General features: G+C 45.7%; 1 protein-coding gene across 8 annotated transcripts in view; it reads right to left on the bottom strand.

Moving 5' to 3' along the window:
- Positions 1–23,417, bottom strand: part of gabbr1b (gamma-aminobutyric acid (GABA) B receptor, 1b) — a 69,265-nt gene that overhangs the window by 5,021 nt on the left and 40,827 nt on the right. For 3 of the 8 annotated variants that reach the window (XM_081703615.1, XM_081703640.1, XM_027019743.3), the window contains 14 exons: positions 19,085–19,219; positions 17,511–17,681; positions 16,162–16,263; positions 14,984–15,049; positions 14,698–14,889; positions 12,664–12,909; positions 12,305–12,368; positions 9,546–9,632; positions 5,902–6,052; positions 5,092–5,224; positions 4,634–4,750; positions 2,471–2,581; positions 2,083–2,176; positions 1,328–1,455 (listed from right to left, as the gene is read on the bottom strand). In XM_081703615.1, the coding sequence (XP_081559741.1) occupies positions 1,328–1,455; positions 2,083–2,176; positions 2,471–2,581; positions 4,634–4,750; positions 5,092–5,224; positions 5,902–6,052; positions 9,546–9,632; positions 12,305–12,368; positions 12,664–12,909; positions 14,698–14,889; positions 14,984–15,049; positions 16,162–16,263; positions 17,511–17,681; positions 19,085–19,219 (1,797 nt within the window). The remainder of the gene's footprint in view (positions 1–1,327; positions 1,456–2,082; positions 2,177–2,470; positions 2,582–4,633; positions 4,751–5,091; positions 5,225–5,901; positions 6,053–9,545; positions 9,633–12,304; positions 12,369–12,663; positions 12,910–14,697; positions 14,890–14,983; positions 15,050–16,161; positions 16,264–17,510; positions 17,682–19,084; positions 19,220–23,417) is intronic. The other 5 variants (XM_081703620.1, XM_081703625.1, XM_081703627.1 and 2 more) reach the window with 5 other exon arrangements.

The raw sequence follows: 23,417 nt of genomic DNA, 5'->3' as shown, positions 1-23,417 counted from the left end.
CCCGGCAGGCTGCAGTGGAGTGTCAGTCAACAGAAAGAGGTGAAGGTGAACAATCAAGCAATGAGCTCTGATCAAAGACAACACAAGAATGCAAATTCTTTTCCATACTGATATACAGCTATCCCTCTCAACATCAGGTCAAACTGGCTTAATTCATAATGAATGATGGACCTGAGGTGGGGAAGAACATAAGAAAATTACAGTCATGACGAAGTAGAGCATGCTCCTAGTAACACCAAGAGCATGGGTTCAAGTCCCAGAGAGAACATGTACTGATGAATATAAAGGTTGCTCTGGATATGAGTGTCTGCCAAATGCAGATTGCTGACACCTTTGAATCGAAAGATGAAATATCTGATTAAGCCCACATGTGTCGACCCACTCTGTTACTGACTACTGACGCTTGAGGTAGTTGCACGGGAAAGTAACTATGACTCAAAAGATGATGGGTTTGATCCCAGAACCAGGATATGGCTGTAGTTGACTAGTTTAAATTGTTCATTTCTTGACTAGAAGACAAAATGTGAAATAACTCAGAATGTGGACAAATGCATCAGAATCTGCTAGATGGGAACACACTACATGGACACCTTATTTATTTCAAAAGGGTAACCAGAAGCACTTTAACATCTTATAGACAGGAAGAAAATCACAAGCAAATGTAATCCAGGGACAAAAGCAGACAAGATATGTATGTCTTCTCTGAAGATTGCTGAGTGGAAAAAATTGCACTGAAATCTGTGCACGAGATGTGCCTGAATCACAGATCTCCAACAGGAATGAAGAAGAGGAAGTGTGGAGCTTGAGAGAAAAAGCAGCAGGGCTGAGGGGAGATCATGACGTGTGATTTTTGGAAAATGAAGGGAGAAGTTCTCTCTTCCTCAGCCCAGGCAGTGATGACAGATCAGACTCTGATGCTGTAAGCTCTGTGTCTCAAAAGAGAAACCTCCACCCCCTAAAACTGCAGTGTGATCCAGAACACGTCCATGTGAGTACAAATGTTCATGGAGAACATAGATGAGCTGGAATTTTAATCTCTCCAGTGTTGACAGAACTAGAGGCCATCACCCACAGCTGGGCAATTAAGAGGGAGAAAATGTGACGTCTCATAAAATGCTCGTGAGTCTCCTGGTCTGTGACAGGTCTTCAGTTTGATGGTATCATTATACTCAAGTGCAGCTGCACTCACGTGAGGAAACATTTTCCGAGTAGACGGACACAAGAGTGTCTACTAAATGCTGCGAATGTAACTGTCTGAGTGACAGAAGCATAGGTACATCCAGTAACCCATCTATGCGGACAGACAGAGTGAGGCAGGCAAACTCACGGAGACATTGTAGATGGCCATTCCCACAGCACGGTGGTCATTTATCTTCTCCGTGGACACAGATTTAGTCTCATATGCCAGGAAGATGCCCATAAGCAGCAGTAGCCCCTTGTAGCCGTATACCACCCCTAGGACATAGAGACGAGTCAAAACATGGCCGCGAGTGTGATAGCAGCTGTTGATTCATTCACCATCTTTCTGGGGGTCTGGAAAACGATCAAAACATACATCACAAATCTACGTGTCCTCTGTGCCAAGGACTGGCCCGAAAACATTTACAAACATTTGCAAACACTCAACCTAGAGGTCAAACTCCTACATGGAATTAAATGCCTGTGAAGTGGAGGCAGCATGTTAAGCGTATTCATAAATGCAGAGGCATCACTGCCTCGGAGCAGCACGTCGAAGTCTCACAGTGCGTGACAGGGTAATTCAGGCCAGCAAACACCTCATCTCAAGGACACTGCTACAAATAAGCTTAGCAGGTGCATTTTAATGACGATTCCTAACCAAGGAACCAGGGCTGGTTTAATTTGTTCCATTATGGTTGTAATTAATTGGTTTAATTACTTAAATACTTATGCGAAGTGAAGTCCCGGGGAGTAGAAGTTCACTAATCATACCGACCTGCCCTTGGGGATTAGCTGCTGAGTTAAAAGTACTGGCATACACAGGCGAATCAAATTGAGCGCATTGAACACATGAGCACGTAGGCTAGCGGTATTACAGCAACCCCCACAGAGATCAGGCCTCACCTAGCCATGTGTTCATCTTCTCCGAGCTGCAGTGCTCAAGCAAGGGTTCAATCAGCACATCCAGATCTCCTTTCGGCACCTCCCTAGTGAACTTCTGCTCAGGAAAACAAAAGAGTCCGATAAGGGAGAAAAGCTACAGAGGGAAGCGAGATGGTGAGATGGGGAAAGGGGAGCGAGAGAAAGACTGAGAGAGAGAAAGTGTGTGTGCGAGAGAGATATAGCAAGAGAGGGACAATGTGTGCAAGAGAGATAGCAAGGCTGCACTTAACGCCAAAAATGACAAATATAAACCCAGCAGCAACCCAATTTCACTGCCGCCAAAATCAGGCCTGCAATCAAATGTACTTCTAAGATGATTCCACAGTAGGGGGGATGGACGTGGCCGTACCTCCACAGTGATGTGCAGTGGATCCACAATTTGCCAGATCATCAGAGACATGATGTCGATCGTGAGCAGCACCCCGACTGTAGCGTACAGCTTCCAGGGATCCAGGTGCTGCTGGGATAGAGGAGGACCGACACAGTCACCTTTTCTCACAGGCAGGAACGCTGCACACGGCCAGGAGGGCCTGGGTACGGATTTATGAGCCCATAAAACGTGAAAAAGCACCGAGAACTCGCAAAGAAAACAGGATGGCCATTATCAGCAAGCAAGTACAATCTGGTTGCAGTGTCCATGGCCCAGACCTTATAGGAGTGCCTGTGTCGGATTTCAATTGAAGGCATTACTCTAACGCCCACTTGATGCCAGATCTTTGTTGTTGTTTTTGTCTTGCAGACTGTTTGTAATGACAGAGACCAGCGCCTGTGACAAGCCCAAGAGACCTCTGTAACCGCTCCTGCTTTGTGCTCTCTGCGGATAAGATGATCACGGCCATTCTTCATTTTCCCGAAGCCCTCACTGTTTCTGGAGCGGGAACGAAGACCATGGCCGACCTTTCCATTTCTGTGTGACTGGTTATAAAGACGTGTGGAATTAGAAATCATACAACCTGAACACGGGAACAGTCTACCTACAGTTTTATTGGACCCGCACATTACAATACATGTGCCTTACACAGTCAGCACTATAAATAAAATGCTTTTGTCCCAAATAATTTCTTATTCTACCAAACATACTTTTTTTTTCCTGCTCAAACGCTTCCTTTTCATGTTCCTGGTGTTGCTCTCAAACCTCCACAGATGACGCAAAATGTGCACGTTTGTTTGTTTGAGTTAGAGCATTGTACATTGCACGATGATCAAAACACCACTGCAAATGACACTGCTGACAGCTCTGTCCCCTCTTGCATGTCAGGCCCTCCATCTTTGAGTGGTGCAGTGGTAGGAGGGTTTTTTTGTCTATGTACAGACAAAGCATGTGCTGGCGTCCAGGCAGTGCAGGCATTAAGGGTCTCAAAGTGAACTCGATCAGGTCCGACACAGCTCTCTGTAGTCTAATCCTCCATAAAGATAGGCCCCACATTTGGTGTCTGCTCATAAATATTCAGTAATGGGTATTATCTCCTCATGCCTGAAAATATCTTTCCCCTGTCTCTCCCTCTTTCTCGCAGCCTCTCTCTCCCCCTGTTTTATCTCTTCTTTTTCTGTCATGCAGGGATTTTTGTGAAGGTGCACATGCATTTGCCCACTGTGTCAAACTGAAGAGTGGTTGTGTCGGTAACGGCTTGCGCAGGGAGCGGTCTTCTCTGCTGGAGTAGGGTGAAGGGGTCGTGGAGTACAGTCGATGCGATAAATGGGCCATTTAGACTTCTTCGAGGACAAGCAGAGACCCATTTCTCAGAGGTCAGTCAGAGAGATGAGAACTGAAGTCAAAGGCAGGCGAGGATGAGAGAGAAAGAGCAAGCAGGAGAGCCATTTTCGTGAGTTCAGGGGAAAAAAGACGAGAGCAAAGCCAGCGTGGCCAGAGAAGATGGAGAGAGGGTATATAGTACAATCATATACTTCCATATGGTGAACAGCAATCTCACTACAACAAATTCATTTCAGTGATACAGTCAGAACTAGTTCAAAAGAAAGACTTTAAGTGTAACAGGGCTGCAGGAGAGACTTTAGTGAAATACACACGCACGCACGCACGCACACACACGCGCACGAACGCGCACACACGCGCACGCGCACGCACACACACGCATACACGCACACACACACGCACGCACACACACACGTGCACGAACGCGCACACACACACGCGCACGCACACACACACACACACACGCGCACACACACACGCACGCACACACACACGCGCACGAACGCGCACACACACACGCACGCACACACACACGCGCACGAACGCGCACACACACACACGCACACACGCGCGCGCGCACGCATGCACACACACACGCACGAACGCGCACACACACACACGCGCACGCACACACACACACACGCACGAACGCGCACACACACACGCGCGCACGCACACACACACACGCACACACACACGCACGCACACACACGCGCACGAACGCGCACACACACACGCGCATGAACGCGCACACGCGCACGAACGCGCGCACACGTGCACGCGCCTAGCTCCCTTTACCTTTCGCTTGTCTTTCTTCTCGTCCTTCTTGGTGAAGACGGTGTGGACCCACCAGATCTTGGTGAACATGCTGCCATAGGCCAGACTGAAACCGAGACCCAGTAGCCACAGACGGAACTACAGCAGGAATCACACGGGGGGTGAGTTCCTCATTCCTTTTCCTCTCCTCTCTCACCACTCCTATTACAGTATTTTAATATTCTTACTGTTTTACATGCATCTTGTCATTTTACATTTTTGTGTGTTTGAGCTGATGCAGGATTATGATTTCTGTTTTATACATATATAGAAAGCACTATGAGCTATACATCTGCAGGAAGATTACAATGCATACCTTTTTTGATTGCTTGACATGTCGCAAAGCCAATATCTTAATCTTAAACTGCTTTGCACAAAACAAACATGTGTTTTAACAATCCATGGAGAGACTCCATTTCCCAGAATGCCAAAGCACTTACCTGGCAGACAACAGGAAACCGAGACCTAGGAACATGCAGCCCGTCAATGCCCAGAGGAAACACTGCAGCAAGAGCCATCATGCAGCCCACTGCTGTCATGTTGTTCAGATAAGGCTGCGAGTTCTGAATGTACCTGAAAAATATGGGGGCATTTACAAGCCACAGCAAATGTAAGCCTACATCTCCCATGTACCCCTGCTATGTCGTGAGCTTAACACAAACTGTATGTGAATTTTAACAGGACTGAACAGATGCTCCCACACACACACACACACACATCACTGACTGCTCAGAATGTTAATTGCTGTGTATGTGTCGCTGAGACAATATTTTAAATACAAAACTCCCTTTAAAACACACACACACACACACACACACACACCCACACAAGCAGTTATTTTAGTTTTTGTCATTAGCTCTGTCATTCAGGAATGATTGAGTATGAAGGGCAGAATTACAATCAAAGCATATCAGTTTTTCCCACTAACACTCAGGCACACACACACACACACACACACACACAGTGATTGGAATGTGCTTATCACAAGCATTGCAGATACTTGATAAGCATTACATGGTCTTGATATTCTGAATATATTAGCCACACTTACTTGGCTCTTGACATGTCTACTGGAAACATATTCTATGCACATGTCATTGCCCATCTAATGCATACACATGGGAAAAGGACTGCTAATGCAGCTGTTAAGTAGAACAGATGAAACCCTCAAATATAACCCCCCCCCCACACACACACACACAGACACTCGCGTGCACACACACATACACTCGCACACAGTATCGACACACCTGACATTGCTGTTGTAAATATTGAAAGTGAGGCACACAATCCCCAGTAAGATGCCCAATCCAGCAAAGACTGATACAGAGATAAAGAGCTTCTGAGAGAGGAATCGGAACTCCTCAATCACCACAGTCTGATCAGCAGGAGGGCCAGAGCCTGGAGAATGAAGGAGACAAGAGGAGACGAGAGGAGAGGAGAGACGAGCGGAGAGGAGAGGAGACGAGACGAGAGGAGAGGAGACGAGCGGAGAGGAGAGGAGATGAGACGAGAGGAGAGGAGAGGAGACGAGCGGAGAGGAGATGAGCGGAGAGGAGAGGAGACAAGACGAGAGGAGAGGAGACGAGCGGAGAGGAGAGGAGACGAGACGAGAGGAGACAAGACGAGAGGAGAGGAGAAGACTGCATTAGGACCAGCATTTAAGCTACAGCAGTCAAGAGACGAATCAACGTGGCACACAAAGTACAGAGAGGCAGAGAGAGAGAGAATGAGAGAGAGAGAGAAAGCAATGTTGGAATGAGATAGGGGGATAGAAGTACTGGGTGGGGGTCAATAATAGTGACCCAGGTCTGCAGAGTAACAGAAATGATCCAGTCTCACACTCCGTCTCTGTAAATTAACTACCTGCATATCTGGCTATCAGACTCAGTTGCACGCCCAGCAGCAAAGAGACAGATATCAAGTTTCATCTCTCTGCTGTCTGACTAAAGCCTGCCCTGCTCCCCCATGCTCACGCCGATACATCAGAGCCTCCTCACTGCTCCTGCCCCAGGCGTGCATCACCATACAAGAGTTCCCATCCTCCTGAGAGCCCGCTGCTTGCCACAACGTCACTCAAATCAGGTTCTGTGTGCCACAGCCTGGGGATCACACCTCTGCTCAGGGAGCCAGGGGCAGTACCAGTACCAGTACCAGGGCATGGATGGTGATCGAATGCTACTCTTGGTGTGGCACGTGAGAGGATAGATTTTAGCTTATTTTCACTGGAGGCCAGAAAGGGAGTTTCGCCTCCAAATCCACCTTTTCCTTGCTCCAGGCTTTGACAAGCAACAGGACGATCACGTGAGGTAGGCAGCATGTCTGGAAAGATAATAACACTAAAATAACTTCAGGTGAAAGAGAGGGAGAAAGTCAGACAGAGGCAGAGACAAAGAGAGATAGAGATCGAAACAGAGAGTTATAAAAAGTGTTCAGATTACAAGTGTCAGCTAAATGTTGCCATGTAATTTTTTTAGAACCACTTTTATTGGTTTCTAACCACACTGGTTACATTGCCTGATAAGGGACTGAAATTATGCTCGTCACCCCAGTGATGGTTTTGTTATTTGCTCCTGGAAATTTAGGAGATTGCCTTCATGAACAGGAACAATCAGTACCTTGGAAATAATTATATTCATGATTGGTTTTAGCAATTGTATATAAAGCAAGATCGAATTCAAACATCTATTTCTACTCTGAAAATCTTTTATGTTTTCAGAATGTGTGTGTTTGTATGCATGTAACTGCATTTGGAGTTTGTATAAGTCCTTTCATGTGTTTTGTGTATGTGTCTTGTTATATGCTTGTGTCTGTCCTGTCTACCTGGGCCAGCGGGCTCTTACCGCTCAATACTTCTCCCTGACCTTGATGGTGGAATCGGGACAGTATGTTACTATAGCAACCAAGCCCCATTACGGTTGCCATGGAAATGAGGGAAGAAGGCAGGGATGCAATGGTTGTCATGGGCAACCAGGGAAAGAGGGAGCGAGAGAGAGGAAAAGGCATGGGAATAACTAGGGAGAAAGAGTGAGGGAGGTCAAGCTTGATATAAGAGAGAACAGAAGTCTAGGTAGACTTTACACAGTATCAGAGAAAGAATGAGCTGATAGGAAGTGCAGAAGGCATGTAGAAAGACAGACAGCGTGTGTGTGTGTGTGTGTGTGTGTGTGTGTGTGTGTGTGTGTGTGTGTGTGTGAGTGTGTGTGTGTGTGTGTGTGTGAGAGTGTGTGTGTGTGTGTGAGTGTGAGACAGAGAGAGAGCAGGAGCAGGAGAGAAGGAAAAGTTGTTCGAGCTGTCTGGAACAGAGTCAAACTGTGCCAGAACACTGAGGCCCAGAACACTGAGGGACTCAGTACTGAGGGACTCAGTACTGTGGGACTCAGTACTGTGGGACTCAGTACTGTGGGACTCAGTACTGAGGGACAGTTACGTACTGAAGCAAGGCCCACTTGTCGTATTCTTAGTTCTGTGGCATGGGGGGTGGGGCAGGGTGTCTTTTGCTGTGGAGACAGCCTGACAGTCACCAGGCCACACTGACCTGGGATGCTTGTATCCTTCCACCGAGACTTGGCACTGCCTGGGCACCAGGCTTCCCCACACCCACACCATCCTTGCTGTTTGGACTCACTGCTTACATCCTTCCTCCCCTCCACCACCACCCCATCCGTCAGCCACTTTCTTTCGCGCTACACTCAGGTAACCTGGAGAATCTCACAGTCTGGTGCAGGTAAACGGGTCTCGGTTATTTGGATGGATGTGGTGCCTCAGTGGTTAAGGTACCTGACTTGTAGTTGGAAGGTTGCTGGTTCAAGCCCCACCAACAACAGGCTGCTACTGTCGGCCCCCTTAACCCTCAATTGCTCAAGTTGTACTCAGTCATAATTGTAAGTCGCTTTGGATAAAAGCATCAACTAAATGACTTCACATCAGCCTCCTCACTGCTCCACCTCTCAGCCGTGCATGTTCAGCTTCCAACCACACTTCTAGCATTTCTGGTGACAGCTGCCAGCCACTGTTACCATAGAGCTCAGTGACAGGGTGGGATTTTTTAATAATCTAATAACCTCATATTAAACACATTCAGGCTCTTGCTCTTCCTATCTAGGGAAATTTATGCACAACATCCATATGTCGGCATAATTGGCTCTGCGACGATGATGTGATGCTCTCCCTCCAACATCTGATCTACACAACCCCTGCAACATCTACCACAGAGTTCAAATACAATTTTCAAATAATCCGTCCCATTCGGAGTCTGCACCAGGAGACGAAATAGCAGCTTCACAGACTGGAATGCTCACATCCTTCCCATCCAGAGCAGGAGGCACTCTGACATCCCGTTTGGAGGTGCATTGTTCCAGCTGTCACATGGCATCCTGTCCTCATGCCCTCCATGAGTCTCCCCGAATTTCAAGTGGTCATGAAATTCGATTAGAAAATTAAATGAAACCATCAGTCATGTAATATGGGGGCACATTTTTATTAGTATGCTTGCTCAGTCTCTGTTTGAAATTACCAAGTGGCACTTTTCTAATCTCATTCATTTTTATTTTCTCTTCCTCTTTTTTTATGGAGGGAGGCAGTGCTCTCTAGAGCGGCGCTGTTCTCCTGAACTGAATGCTAAACAGAATTTGACTGACTGATTGATTAAGAGCCTCCAGCAACCCAGCCAGCAGAGGATGAGGAGTGTGTGTGTGTGTGTGTGTGTGTGTGTGTGTGTGTGTGTGTGTGTGTGTGTGTGTGTGAGAGACCATAACATGAAAAGAGCAATGAAACTGGGCATAGCAAGAGGAGAAGTTGGTGTGTGTATTTCAAAGAAGAGAAAGGAGAGACAGCAAATGGAAGGAGACATGATGTTATAAACAAAAGATATAGAAACATGGCGGCATCTCACCTATCCAACTGTCATTCCCAAACCATGAAAGATTGCCTTTGTTGCCTTTGGTCATATCATAATATCCAATCTTCTTATAGCTCCCTCCTTAAAGGGAAGTGAGACAGAGAGAAAGTGAGACAGAGGGAGAGTGAGACAGAGGGAGAGTGAGACAGAGGGAGAGGGGGTTTAATAATAGTCTAAGAGAGAAAGGGATTGGCAGAATCAGGCATCCTATTACATAGCGTTTCAAATCAATGTTGTAAGACAGCTCGATAAATGGACACCAAGCTTAATAAAAACAGTTCTTTCAGTGCTTAGACAGCCTACAGATTCAAAGGAGAGCTCAGAATCAATTGTTATAGGTGCACCTCTCTTTTGAGTGCGTGATACAGCTTTTCTTCTCTGAACTCAGCTTTAGAGAGGACACAGGAAGCCGGTAAACACTACTGCCGATAGAGAGAACTGAGAAAAATGTGACAGACAACATCTTTATTCCATACATTTAGATATAGATTTATTCAATAGGCAGATGTGTGTAGGCACACACACACACACACACACACACACACAAATACCAAGTCTCTCTCTCTCTAACACGCATTTATGGGCATTACAAGGTCTTTACAAAGCTCCAAGGGCCCCACCTCCATACACAACAAGAAATTAGCTTGAGTGAAAACCATTATAATTATCAGGTGATCATTAGGCATAATTACTACACTCAGATTCGGCTTCCCCCTGGGAGCTTCATGCGTGTGTGTGTGTGTGTGTGTGTGTGTGTGTGTGTGTGTGTGTGTGCGCGCGCGTGCGTGTGTGCATGTGCGTGAGTGTGTGTGTGTGTGGGGGGTGTGTGTGTGTGTGTGCGTGCGTGAGGGAGAGATCAAGAGAAGCAACAGCACAGAGATAAAAAAATAGAGTCAATAAAGGAGAGGACAGGGGGATGAAGTAAAAGCAGACAGACAGGAGGCAGAGGGAGTCAGAAGACAGGACAGAGTGAGGAGAAAAAGATTAAGAGAATGTCGGATAGAGAGTGAGACACAGAGGGTCGGAGAGAGAGTGAGACAGAGCAAGAGGACAGATGCAGTGTAGTGCAGTGAGACGCACGTAGGAGTCAGCGCTGAGCTTTGTCTCCAGCTGTCTGGCTCCGCCATGACAGCCTTCTACATCTCCACCTCTGCACCGTGACTCACAAAGCCACGCTCTGCTGCAGAGCAAGCGCGGTGATGGGCCAGGGGCCCCGGCACGCCTCACAGCAATGCCCCGTCTTCTCGCTGGGCGGAGACCTGCCATACCCCTTTTAGCCCCACCCTAAATACCTATCACAAACTGCCTCTTTTACTGGTGCAAGCGGTAACAAAACCGGTGGGCTAGACACTCTGTGCGCGACCATTTTTAAAGGCTATAACCAGAAAGGAGAGCAACGACGTGGTTCAGAGGGTTAATGCAGGTGGTGACGCAAATATAAAGAACAAGTGCGTGCGAGCTACAGGACCTGGCCGAACTAATCACGGACCAGCCGAGGGCACAGCAGTGAGACACTCAGCATTTCGGCCCAGCATGCGGGAGGCCTGTGTGAAGGCCCAGCCTGCCTGCGCATGATTGGCCCAGAGCTCAGTCCTGATTACAGCCAGGGAGAACGAATGATAATGGCCACGGGTTGTTGGGGATGCGGGTGGTACTTTGCTGCACTTCAGACACAAAGGCCAGGTTCAGAGGTCCAGTCACCCACATTTTCCATGCACTTTGTTACCGTGGCAACAAAGGCAAGTAGAGCCAGGCACTTTGGTCCGAGGGTGGTATACAAGGGGGGAGAGGGAAATGGATCTGGTGCGTTGAGACCACGACATAAAGCACTGAACTGGATGAGGAGGGCACCCTTAAGACAGAGCCTTGTCTTAAACAGGTCACTGACACGGCGGCATATCAGCCTTTTAAATACATCACCGCATTTCTGTGACTGCAATTCCGCCCCACCAACCAGCTGACCCTCTCCCTGTCTTACAACTACTACCAGCTGTGGAGGTGGTGGTAAGCGTATGCTTCCTCCAAGACTCATGACGGTAAGCACTGCAGCATATTTGACGTGCTGTTTCTGCTTCAGCACCCTCGGAGCACAGCATCAACTGTCCTCTTCGGCAAGCATCACCTGAAAGCTCCCTGCTAAGATTGAGATGTTGCACTGACTGTAAAGGTGCTGGCCAATCACGTTCATGATCTGTCAGCACTTTGAAAAGTTGCAGGCAATTTAACATCCCAGCTACTCCCACAGATCTGTCAGTAAATGTAGACTGTCATAGCCCTTTTTTGACCTTCGTGGAATGGGTTCCATTCTGGTTCGTGTACCTAGTTTTGAACTGTTCAGTGGATTTTCACCAAAAATAAATACGTCTGGGAAGCCGAAAAGTTCAGTCCCAGCTGGAACGTTTTTTCAGCAAAAACCGTGATGACACACAGGGTGTGTCAAGATGTGGAGAAAAAAGAGAGCAACAATGGTAACAACAATTAATCCATGCTTGCTTTTTGGATAAAAACAAACATCTGTAACAACAGCACAAATTCACAAATGCTCGCAGGTAATCTTTGCACTCCGCCACCTTGTTACTACTGTTTACATCCATTGAGGACACATCCTTATTTCCAATAAAAACTCGGGCCAGTTCTCCGAACAGCACCAAGGTTCTAAGAAGCCAGAACCAGTTCAAGAACCAGAGCTATTTTGGTTATATAGAGCTATCAGTTTATCTCAGATTATCACAGTTAAGGGGGTGATGCGTTACCTTGAAGCTGCTCTATTAGAGTCCAGGCCATCCTGGAGCCTTGCGCATCGAACACAACATGGCCCTGGAAGATAAACAGAGGAATTTTCACACTTCTGCTTTTCCAAAAACAACTCACTTTTCAAGCCAAGCCTCTCCCTGGAGCATCTCTAATACAGCATTTTTCTCCCAACAAACCATCTTGAAGATCGAAATTTGGAGATGAGAAAAAAATATCAATTAAAAAAAACAAAAAAAACAAAAAAAACAAAACCCTTGTCAGCCTCCACTAAAATCTATCACATATGACTTCATTTTACTACAATATTCTCCCACCCCACCCAACACACACATCCATCTATCTCGTCTCTGATACTCACAGACACCCCTTCAAAAGAGCTGGTGTTTAGGGCATGGTAGATCTCAGAGGTGATGTCCTTGTTATTGTAGTTGAAGTCCTCCAGTCTGTGGCCCTTGGCCCTGAGGGGTCCCACAGTCTTGTTGAGGGCCAGAGCCAGGGCCCACACAGCATCATAGGCCAGCGGGGCTTCCTGGAAGCCCCCTATCTCCTCTGGGTTCTTTCCTCCGAGCTTAGATGTCAGGTGGGCCAGGAATTCCTCAGAGGTCTGCAGCAGAAAAATGAGAGAGAGGTGGAGAATTGAACTGAAATGAAAAGCACGAAAAAAAAACGTGTGCCTTTTTGTGTGGCTAGATGTATTTCTGAGGGAAACAAATGAAAAGCATGCAGAGAGAGAGAGAGAGAGAGAGAGAGAGAGACATAGTGAGAGACAGAGAAAGAAACACAGACAGACAGCAGTCAGATATGTTAAGGTGTAGCTTTTCCCTGTGGGAACATATTACATAAATAGAGGTGCTTTTCCTTTGGCACTGTCCCCATTCACCTATGCACAAGCAAACAAGGGCTCAACGTAGGAGTAAAAGACACACCTCCATGTCTAAGATGGTCTGTTTTATGGAGGCACTCTGACTCCAACCTTGAGGAAGAAAGAGAGAATGACCAGCTTGTCGGGAGGGCTGTCATCTCAGCTCCACGTACGAAAAAAACATGCCGGTTCCATGCCTCCTGCTCTTTCCACTCGTCCCCTCTCCTGCTCTTCAACCAACCTCCTCTCCCGGTACCTCCCACTGCTCCTTCCCCTTTCCCTGCCCACTCCGCCTCCTCACTCCTCCTGCTTGCCCAGGGAAATGGCTTGTGCTGCATCTTTTAGCTTCACACAGGTGCATTTAGCCAAATAAGCCCTAGGCAGTCACGCGCTGCTTCCTGACACAAATAGCACGAAGAGGTGGGGTAGCAGGAGATGGGGTAGTGGTGATGAAGGGAGCCAGCATGTGTGCATGTGCCTGTGTGCATTAAAAAAAAAAAGCCACACTGTCAAAAATGCCTGTGGAGCCTTTCAAAACCATTGCATCAAAGAGAAGCATGGCAGGAGGTAACGAGGAAGAGCAAATTACTCCGGCATCGAGCCAATACAGCACGCCTATCTTATCACATATAAGCCTGTCCAATATGACAATTTATTTCTGCATCAGGTGCAAAGCACAGGCGTCTGGGAGAGTGCCCAGATGAATCTGCATCCAGGATAGCTGCGGGGGCATATGTATGCATGCCCACTCCCAGTATGGGCTGCCCAAGCTGGGTGAGTGCCACACAGCACCCCCGCTGGGTGCTTGGGTCACCCTGACGTTCACACCTGTCCTCGCATCCGCCCCTTGGGAGCAGCAGGAGGGCTTCTGCAATGCGGCTTCAGAGACTGCCTGCAGATCATCTATGCACTGAGGCTCATGCTGGGGGTGAGTGTTCATGCACTAGGGCTCAGGTAAGAGAGCTGATGGGTCACGTGACCACCACACTGTGGGAGCTGATGGGTCACATGGCCTCTGCTGCTCGGTGCCATGTGACCCTTAGTACCCAGCAGGCAATCTTATGTGAAGTTGGCTGACATCATTGTGAGAGAAGAAGAATTAGCTAATATCTGCGTCATGCCCCGCAACCACAGTCAGCGTGGGCTCCAGTAACACACAGAGTGCATGAGCGGGTACATTAGATCAGTAGTGTGAAGGGAAGGGACATAGGGACGCCAGCAGGGCAAAGAAGAAGGAAAACTCATTCATCACCGTAACGTACAGTCATAATAGTATTCTGATGCTGTTACGACAGGCTGGAATCTAAATGGATCTTTTCCAGTGTATGAAGGATGCACCAGTTTGCAACATGGTCAATATTTGGCATATAATGACTGCTGCTTAGAGCTATAAAAGTGTCCTGATAATTCTCTAGAGTGTGCAATAGTGAACATGCTTGTTCTTTGGTCCACAGCTCCTGAAGAGTAAATCACAGAATTAAAAATCTCTTTGGAGATAGTGAAAGGAGCACAGCTCGGAAAACATCTCACCAGGTTGGAGGCCCCTCGGACGATCTCAGGGTTCAGCATGACAATCTCCGTAGTAACGTGGCCTTCCACTGCCTCTGTCATCTGTTCCACTGTGCAGTTGATCGCCGGATCCTTTATCTTGAACCAGTTATCGGCGTACCAGCCAATCAGGAACCAGACATACTTCTTCCCATAGAGCTTTTCCTTAAAGACCTACAGCAAAATTCCATAGAGATCCCAACCCAGGGATTAACAGCCAGAGCATTTTTTGCATCTCAATCATTAATCAGAGTAGCTAGAGACTGACCTCACAGAAAACCTTCCTGGCTTCTGTCTCGTAGAACAGACCCACGATGATGCGGGCGTCCTGGCGCTGTGGAGACAGCAGGAACAGCAATAAGAACAGAGAATGACATATATGCCATTTTCTTAAGAAGAGAAAGAAAGAGAAAAATGAAGACAGAAAGACTAGGAGTGAAACAGGGAGAGGAAGAGGGAGTCCGTGATGGGACAGATACGAGAGTATGAGAGAGACTGATAGCTAGAGAGAGAGAGTGAAATAAAAAGACCTTCAGAGAGTGTGTAAATTAGAGGCTGTGTGAGGGGTAATGGCCTTATACAGCTGTAGAGAGGAGGCATTCTGCACTGCGGTGATGTGACCATTGGAGCTGGGACTGCAAACCACAGTCCTTCTCTCTCTCTCCCGGGCGTGCTAGATTCCATGTCACCATGGTACCTTCTGTGATAGCCAATTAATCTCCTGTACCAAAACTAGGCCGGCCCACATGCCGGGGCCACGCTGAACAAGCAGCCGAAGAGTGCTTGGGGCTGAGGGGGAGGAGCTCTTCCCAGGAGACACCAAGCGCGAGACTATGGGGGACAAGGGATCAGGCCTACGCTCCAATTAAGACAATTTCCCTCAAAAATAAAAAGTGTCGTATTCCGAAACACCCTGTGGTATTTTCTACAGGAGCAAGGTGATAACTTTCTTCCTGACAGGCCAGTCCCAGCCTTCTGCGGAAGTGTGGCGGAAGCGTGTATTTGTGTGTCGGTGGATTTGTTGGTGTTTGTGTTTGTGTGTTGTTGTACACATTTGCACGGGGCATGTTTGTCCACTTGTGATCTGAAGTACTTGAACGTATGACAAGCAATTATGACTGTGTTTGTGTTAAAATTTGTATAACGATGTATTTTTCTGTATAATTGAAAGTGCTGATGATCGTGGGAGTATTTATGTGAGCGTATTAATGTATCCAACTGTGCATCAAAGGGCTAGTGATTGTTCATACTTATTCATGTGCATTGATGCATCTGTGTGTGCATATATGAAGGGCTAGCGATTGTATCTGTATTGATTTATCTGTATATAATTTGGTGGGAAGATTTGAGGAGGGCACTGGTCTGATTGCTTTCATATGTGCCACATGTGTGTTGCCATGGCAGCTAGAATTAAATAAGAAGAGGGAGAATGCAAAGTGAAGGAACCTTTAGGTTTTTGACAGCCACAGCAGGGTCTGTGAGGAAACTCTGCCTCACGCTGATCTCAATGCCTGCTTCCTTTACTCTCTGCTCCAGATCATCCAGTGTCTGAGAGGAAAGGGAGAGAGAGAGAGAGAGAGAGAGAGAGAGAGGGAGAGGGAGGAGGGGAGGGTTAGAGAGTCAGTGGGAGAGAGAAAGAGTGAGAGAGAGGAAGAGTAGGGGAAAAGGGTAAGATGAGGAAATGAGAGACAGAAACAGAAAGGAAGGAAAGGTGTAAATAGAAAAACATGAGAGAGAGAGAGAGAGAGAGAGAGAGAGAGAGAGAGAGAGAGAGGGAGAGAGAGAGAGAGAGAGAGAGAGAGAGAGAGAGAGAGAGAGAGAGAGAGAGAGAGAGAGAGGGAGAGAGAGAGAGAGAGAGAGAGAGAGAGAGAGAGAGAGAGAGAGAGAGAGAGAGAGAGAGAGAGAGAGAGAGTAATGAGGGAATGAGTGAAAGAGCAATAAATAGATACAGAAAATGAGAGACAGGGATCCCCAGGAGGGAAGGAGTGTGAAACCGAGAAAGGCAAAAAGAGACATTAGACACAAAGAAAGAAGAAAATTAAAGAAACGGGGGAGGGGTTGGTTAAAATGAGGATTGGTGGTGGTGATGAAAAAAACACCATGACAGAGGAGTGAAAGCACAGGGGATGATGAGTGATAAAGAGAGAAATAAATGTAGAGTGAGATAAGGGGTGAGCACAGGAAGAGGATATTAGAAAGAGAGGGAGATTTCATTCCTTTGCTGCAAGTTGTTTACTCTTCTTGCTCCACACCAATAAAATGAGCATGCGAATAGAAAGACTGGCCCTTCGCGGGTCTGCTGCTCTATAGCCGGAGACATGAGCCTGCCCTGGGGGATAACCGCTTCAACACGGCAAATCCAGCACCCGGTCCAGCTACCTCAGGGCTGCAGGCTTACCACCATTACAAAGTATTCATTTCAATTTACTCTGTGCCATTTAAATGATTAATTTGTGTATGCCTAATTAGTATGGTGTAGTGTGTTAATGCTGCCCCTGCTGTGTGGGACTGGGGTTCAATCCCCCAGCCAAGCAAGTGTAACCCACATACCAGTAAGCGTCCTTGGGCAAGACTCCTAACACTACACCTGCCTCCTACTACTGTGACATTATCTTATGTACATTATATCCAGTTGCTCTGGATAAGAGTGTCTTCCAAATGTAAATGTAACAGATGTTCCAGGACCTCCATGCAGCCAGTACAGCCAAAAACCCACTGCTATGGCATCACATGGTCTGTTTCACAAGGGTCAGGAGTCATGCCTTCTGCATTGGAAACATGGCGTGGCAACTCACTGAAGTGAAGACCTCTGTGGTCTGCTGGATGGTGGCAATCTTGGTCCAGTTCCACTTGAGGAAGAGCTGCACGCGGGTGGGGTTGTGCAGCGTGGCCGACGGGTGCGTGCGGAAGAAGGTGGGGAAGCGCTGCCGGTTGGAGAGGGCCGGCGAGCTGGAGCCGTACGAGAGCTGCAGGGCACAGCCGTTAACAGGAGACAGGGCAGAGGTAAACACGCAAAGTCACACCTACCAGCAGGTCAAGAATGGAGCACGACAGTGACGTGGCCGACGCCCCACCAACTACCATGACACTCGGGCTTGGGTAAGGGGAAAAAAGGATGAGAAATGGGGTGGAAATGTAAACACAGAGGAAGTGAAGTGTGAGATTATAGATTTCTAATTAAACCAAGTCACGGAGGCGGAGTGCTTTGGCTCGGTGATCTCACTGGATCATTTTAGAGGTTTTTTTTTTTCCCCCACTGATGACTCTTACTCATTAGCCATCATAGTAAGCTGATGACTCTACCTCATTAGTCATCTTGGTGAGCTGGGCATAAGTGATGGGTCTAGCAAAGCTGTGGAAACTCTACAGCCTCAAAGCCAGTACAGGGGTATGTGGGTCACAAGCCCATACGATGGCGATAGGGGAGTTCTCAGATATAAAAATAGAGACTTTCAGTGAAAAAAGATACAATGGCTGTGCACTTCAGAGACAGTGTGAAAAAAGGGCAGGATGTGACACCAATAACTGATCTGAGTAGCAGTTTTGGTTTGGAGAGGGCTTAAAGTTGATGCACTTCCTCAGAAGTCAGGATGTCTGAGATCAGCATAGCAGCCCACACCTCATGGCTGACAGCATGACCCAACCTGAAGTGAAGAAGTCTGGGCGTCTGCTTATGTTGTCTAAACAACAGCAGAGGAGTAAGTGGGTTTTTGGATGAGTCCATCACAGGGATCCATTACACTCTCCGGGCCACAGGAGTAAGGGGACTTATCTACTCCCCAGGAGGACTATCAGAGCACAATAACACCACTATTGCCCGCAGATAAGACACAGTCAAGAGTCTCAGGGGAGTCTAGTGCTCTCCCATCTCACAGGTCAACCTCATTTAAAAATAAATGGTGAACAGCATGGAACATGTCTCAGTAACACACGCATACGAGTACAGAGGTGAAATCTAAAAATGCTTCATGTTTGGTGGTGAGAGCTGCAAGAATCTTTATAGACATATATAATAACCTGTGCATGTCAAAAGGCAAAACTGTAGAGTATGAAGTAACATTATGTCATTATGTGTATTATTGTACCAGATTTATTCTTCCTCCTGTTTATTTTTGTAAACACTGAATAAAAAATTATTATTGGATAGTTTTCCATACCCTTGTTTTGTGGCATTCATTTTTGGCTGATGCATTGTCAGTTCCAAATTGCTGAAAAACTACAAAAAAAATGATCATGATGTCTGCCATGTATCGTCAAAATGTCTTCCAGTATCACAATATAATATTTTTAACGTATCGCCTGTCCCTGTTGCATCAATCCTGGATGCAAGCGATGATGTCAAACAGAAGCCAAATGAGGTTCCACACACCACTATGAGGTTCCACATGCGCGCAGCCTCGGCCACCAGCGTGGAGACAGAGCTGCATCCAGGCATCAGAACAATCTTTATCGGCTCTGTGTAGAGCAGGTCATAGAGCAGCTTGGTGGCCACTCCAGGGTCACACTGAACACACAGAAAAAAAAATCAACACACTCACGTTACAAATATTAGTCAGTTTATATAGATGCAATATGTACAGGGCAGAGAGATGAACAGATGACTACATGAGTTAAGTGGAAAAATGTTCATGAGTATCCCTTAAAGTGGTGCGTGTGTGTGTGTGCACACAATTACATTATAGTGCGAGCAACGGTGCATATAAATGCAGTCATATTTTAAATATTGCTGAGATTCCCTTTGATGCATGGTGTGAGATTTGCTCATAGTCTGCCCAAAATTGCACACTGCACACCAATGAAATATTTCACACTGTAGTCCAATTTATGAAGTGTTCTGCACCAAGACAGACTTGATTTAATATAAAATGACAGTGAGAATCAAGATAGACAAGCGAAAAGAAAGCGAGTGAGCAAGAGAGAGTGAGAAAATGAGACAGAGAGAGAAGGACTGCAGCCAATAAACCAAGGACACTTACATTTGTCCTTTTAAGGACACTGTTTACTGGTAAACACACTGTTTTACTGGTAAAGGACACTGTTTACTGGTAAAGACACCGTTTTACTGGTAAAGGACACTGTTTACTGGTAAACACACCGTTTTACTGGTAAAGGACACTGTTTACTGGTAAAGACACCGTTTTACTGGTAAAGGACACTGTTTACTGGTAAACACACCGTTTTACTGGTAAAGGACACTGTTTACTGGTAAAGACACCGTTTTACTGGTAAAGGACACTGTTTACTGGTAAACACACCGTTTTACTGGTAAAGGACACTGTTTACTGGTAAAGACACCGTTTTACTGGTAAAGGACACTGTTTACTGGTAAACACACCGTTTTACTGGTAAAGGACACTGTTTACTGGTAAACACACCGTTTTACTGGTAAAGGACACTGCCTGCTTTCATGAGCCTTTCATCTGTGTCTTACAATCGTTTTCAAACACTCATCTTAAACACAGCATCAATGAAAAATCGATATCTCATTTAAATGATAATAGTGTGCTTTTAGTAGAGAGGAATCTCACTCTCTTTGGTTTCTAGGACAAAAAGATGCTTTAATGCAGTAAACACAAAAGACTACAAAACCAACAAAGGAGGAAAAAAGAATGCAGTCTGATTATGATGCCTTGGAACCTGATTCTGTTTGATTGGTGCAGTCACATAAATTGAATCAGCATTGGCCTCCAGCAGCAGACTCCTCCTTACTTAACGATGTGTAATCTGGCAGCTTCGCCACGGAGACAACTGCCCTCTCACGCACTCCCCCTCGCTGCTTTTAATTTCCAATAAACGCAAAGATAAATCAGCAAATCATTAGCGTCACAGCAAAGGGGCTGCTTTCAGCAAGGAACTACTCCCTTTGTTGCGACTCGAGTGTTTTCCTGCCAATGACACAAAAAGGAAGTGACATTGCGCTCAATTAAGGCAAATGGGGGAATGGACTATCGTGCTTACTGATACAGCAATTTGCTCACATGCCCTTTCAATAACGCAGATCAAGCAGAGGGCAAATGCTCCTGTTGGCATGTAATGAGTGCAGACACCAGGGACTGTCTTCTATCCCTCGTTCTTTCCTGTGAACGTCCCTGTCCTTCTCTACTGCCTGCAAGTCCTCTGTCTGGAGACCCAGAGTCAGTGCTGGTTCAGGCTCTCTCAGGGTCTCCCTGGGGGTCGTCAGCAGAATTTTATGAAGGTTCGGGGCGCAGGCTCACTGCTGCATGCCCTCTTTGCTCCTTCAACCCCAGGGAAGCCATGCATGAGGTTTACTCCCTCTCAGCGGTACAGCTGGGTCCTGCTGTGACAAACCAACCAAAAGGAAAAAAGCAAATTCTTTCTGCCCTGCCAATCTGGCTACCTTTAGCTTTTAGTTTTCAGCAAATTAGCTCTCATTTTTCAATATTTTGGTCATGCATAATGATAAGATATAAGCCTATGTATGATATAAGCCTATCTATCAGATGATATAAGATGATATAAGCCTATATTTCATTCACATGTGTTGAACATGTGGCTTATATCATCTGTCTGTCATACGCATCATATGTTCAGCTTTTTCCAGAGAATAAATACGACACTGACACTCAGGGTGTAACGTCATTGGGTGAGAACGAAGCGAGGTGAGGATTCAGACAGAAGTGCAGAGGGAATTTTTTAACAGACAAAAACAAACACTAACCAGGGACGAACCAGGATAAAGATAATGAACGCACAAAACAGCAAGAACCATACATACATACATACATACTGAACAAATCAAGGGACCAAACCGAACAGACATGGATCACCAAAATAACTGACAACCAGAGTAACAAAACACAGGGCTTAAATACAAAGACTGATGAAGACTAACAAGACACAGCTGAACATAATTGCAGGCGGAGATACAAATGAGGTAGAACAGAACGAAACCAAAACAAGGAATCACAAGGAAACAGGTCTAGGAATGAAACAAAAACAGCATTGTCATGGGAACCGTGATGCCAGGGAGGGGCAATTGTGACCCCAGGAAGCTTTGATTTAGCTGGAACCTAAACATCAGACCAAACACGATGAACCGCCAAGAATAAAATACAACAAAAAACAAACCAAAAAAAAAGAAAAAGAAAAAAGAACCCCCCCCCCCCCCAAAAAAATAAAAATAAAAATATATATATATATATATATAAATAACCAAGAGTTTTCTAAATGGTGTTGAATGCAATGAAAATTTGGCTGTTAAACACCAAGTTTTGCTGCAGTTGATGAAGCCTGTTTTATGATTTTATAATTTGTATATTTACACATCTTTAAACTGCAAGTCCTACAAAAAGAGAAGGCAGTTTTGCAGATTTGTGCTTCTCCTATGTCACTAGGATCCCATATGTGGTAAATGAAAGGTGAACTGACTTAACTTGGCATTAACCTACACAGCTACAAAATCAGAATGCATCAATGTTAAAATTGTACTGTATTGCATCATTTGTATCTTATTGAGGCAGCATTCATGTCTGCAATATGATGTCACAGTATTACATGTTTGCAATGTGCTGTGCAATTACTCTGACCAATCTGGGGGATTAGCTATACAGGATCGAACCAATGGCTGTAATCGTTTTTATTACTACTGTTTGGGTGTCTTTGACAAGGTCATAGAGACGTATTAAGTGTTCACTGATGTGTTTTCTAACAATACAACAATGTACAATAAATAAATAAATAAATACATTTATTTATAAGCATAAACATAATTATCTAAAGTATTTTGCAATTTAAATGCATTTAGTGTCTTTGAGTGTCCTTCACCTGACTTTATGGTACAAAAGAATGGTAATTATTGATACACTGAAACACACATTTCTCCAAAATTTGATTTATTTTTACAAAGAAATTATTATCATGTTGTTGTGGCCTCTCTTTCGCAACATGCTATCTGTCATGATACACCTTCCAGTACCAAGTGACACCACAGTGACATCGATATGACCCCACAGTGACATCACAGTCATAGGGTATAGCTAGTCCTTCATTTTTAACAAGACCATACATCGTAGCACAAATAATTCCATTGCATACCTGTATAACCTCCTTTGTTTAAGATGATCACTATTCTCTCTGCCTGCTGTTGCAGATTTGTCCGAAAAAGGGCATATATGATACTGATAACACTGATGTGACATTCTTTGAAAATACAGAAAGCCAGGACTAGGCCTGAACAATTTTGGGGAAATATTTATGTCTGCGTTCCCACAGTAGATAAACGTGGCCTAAATCCAGGCTTTTTTGTCATATATGATGTGTATGTTATCTGTTATCTGTGTGGCAGTGTGAATGGCAAAAATACTGAATCTGATATTTTCAGTCCTGGATGTTCAGAATCAGTCTGAACATCCAGAAGGGAATTCATGCGATTTTACATCAGTCTAGCTGTATCTTCACTATAATTTCATACTGCCAGAAAAAAAAAAAAAAAGAATGACAACAGTGAGGGAAGATCTCTGTGGAGGGAAATTGAGGTAACACACCTCATAAACATTGAAATAAATTAGCTGCGATGTCCCACAGAGACCTGTCATTTAAAATCTTGGTCTTCCTCATGAAGGTCATGATAATTTGTTCTGAAGTTGCAGCTGGCCTCCAACCACAGTTTAACATCATTATTAATGTTAGACTAGTGTTACTGCTGGCTCCATTTTGATTGATTACCTCTGAATAAACATACC

The sequence above is a fragment of the Electrophorus electricus genome, chromosome 2 (assembly GCF_041902795.1).
Source record: "Electrophorus electricus isolate QZ-2024a chromosome 2, ASM4190279v1, whole genome shotgun sequence".
Lineage (NCBI taxonomy): Eukaryota > Metazoa > Chordata > Actinopteri > Gymnotiformes > Gymnotidae > Electrophorus > Electrophorus electricus.
The sequence above is the reverse complement of the archived record's forward strand: the minus strand, read 5'-3'. Positions and strand labels throughout refer to the sequence as shown.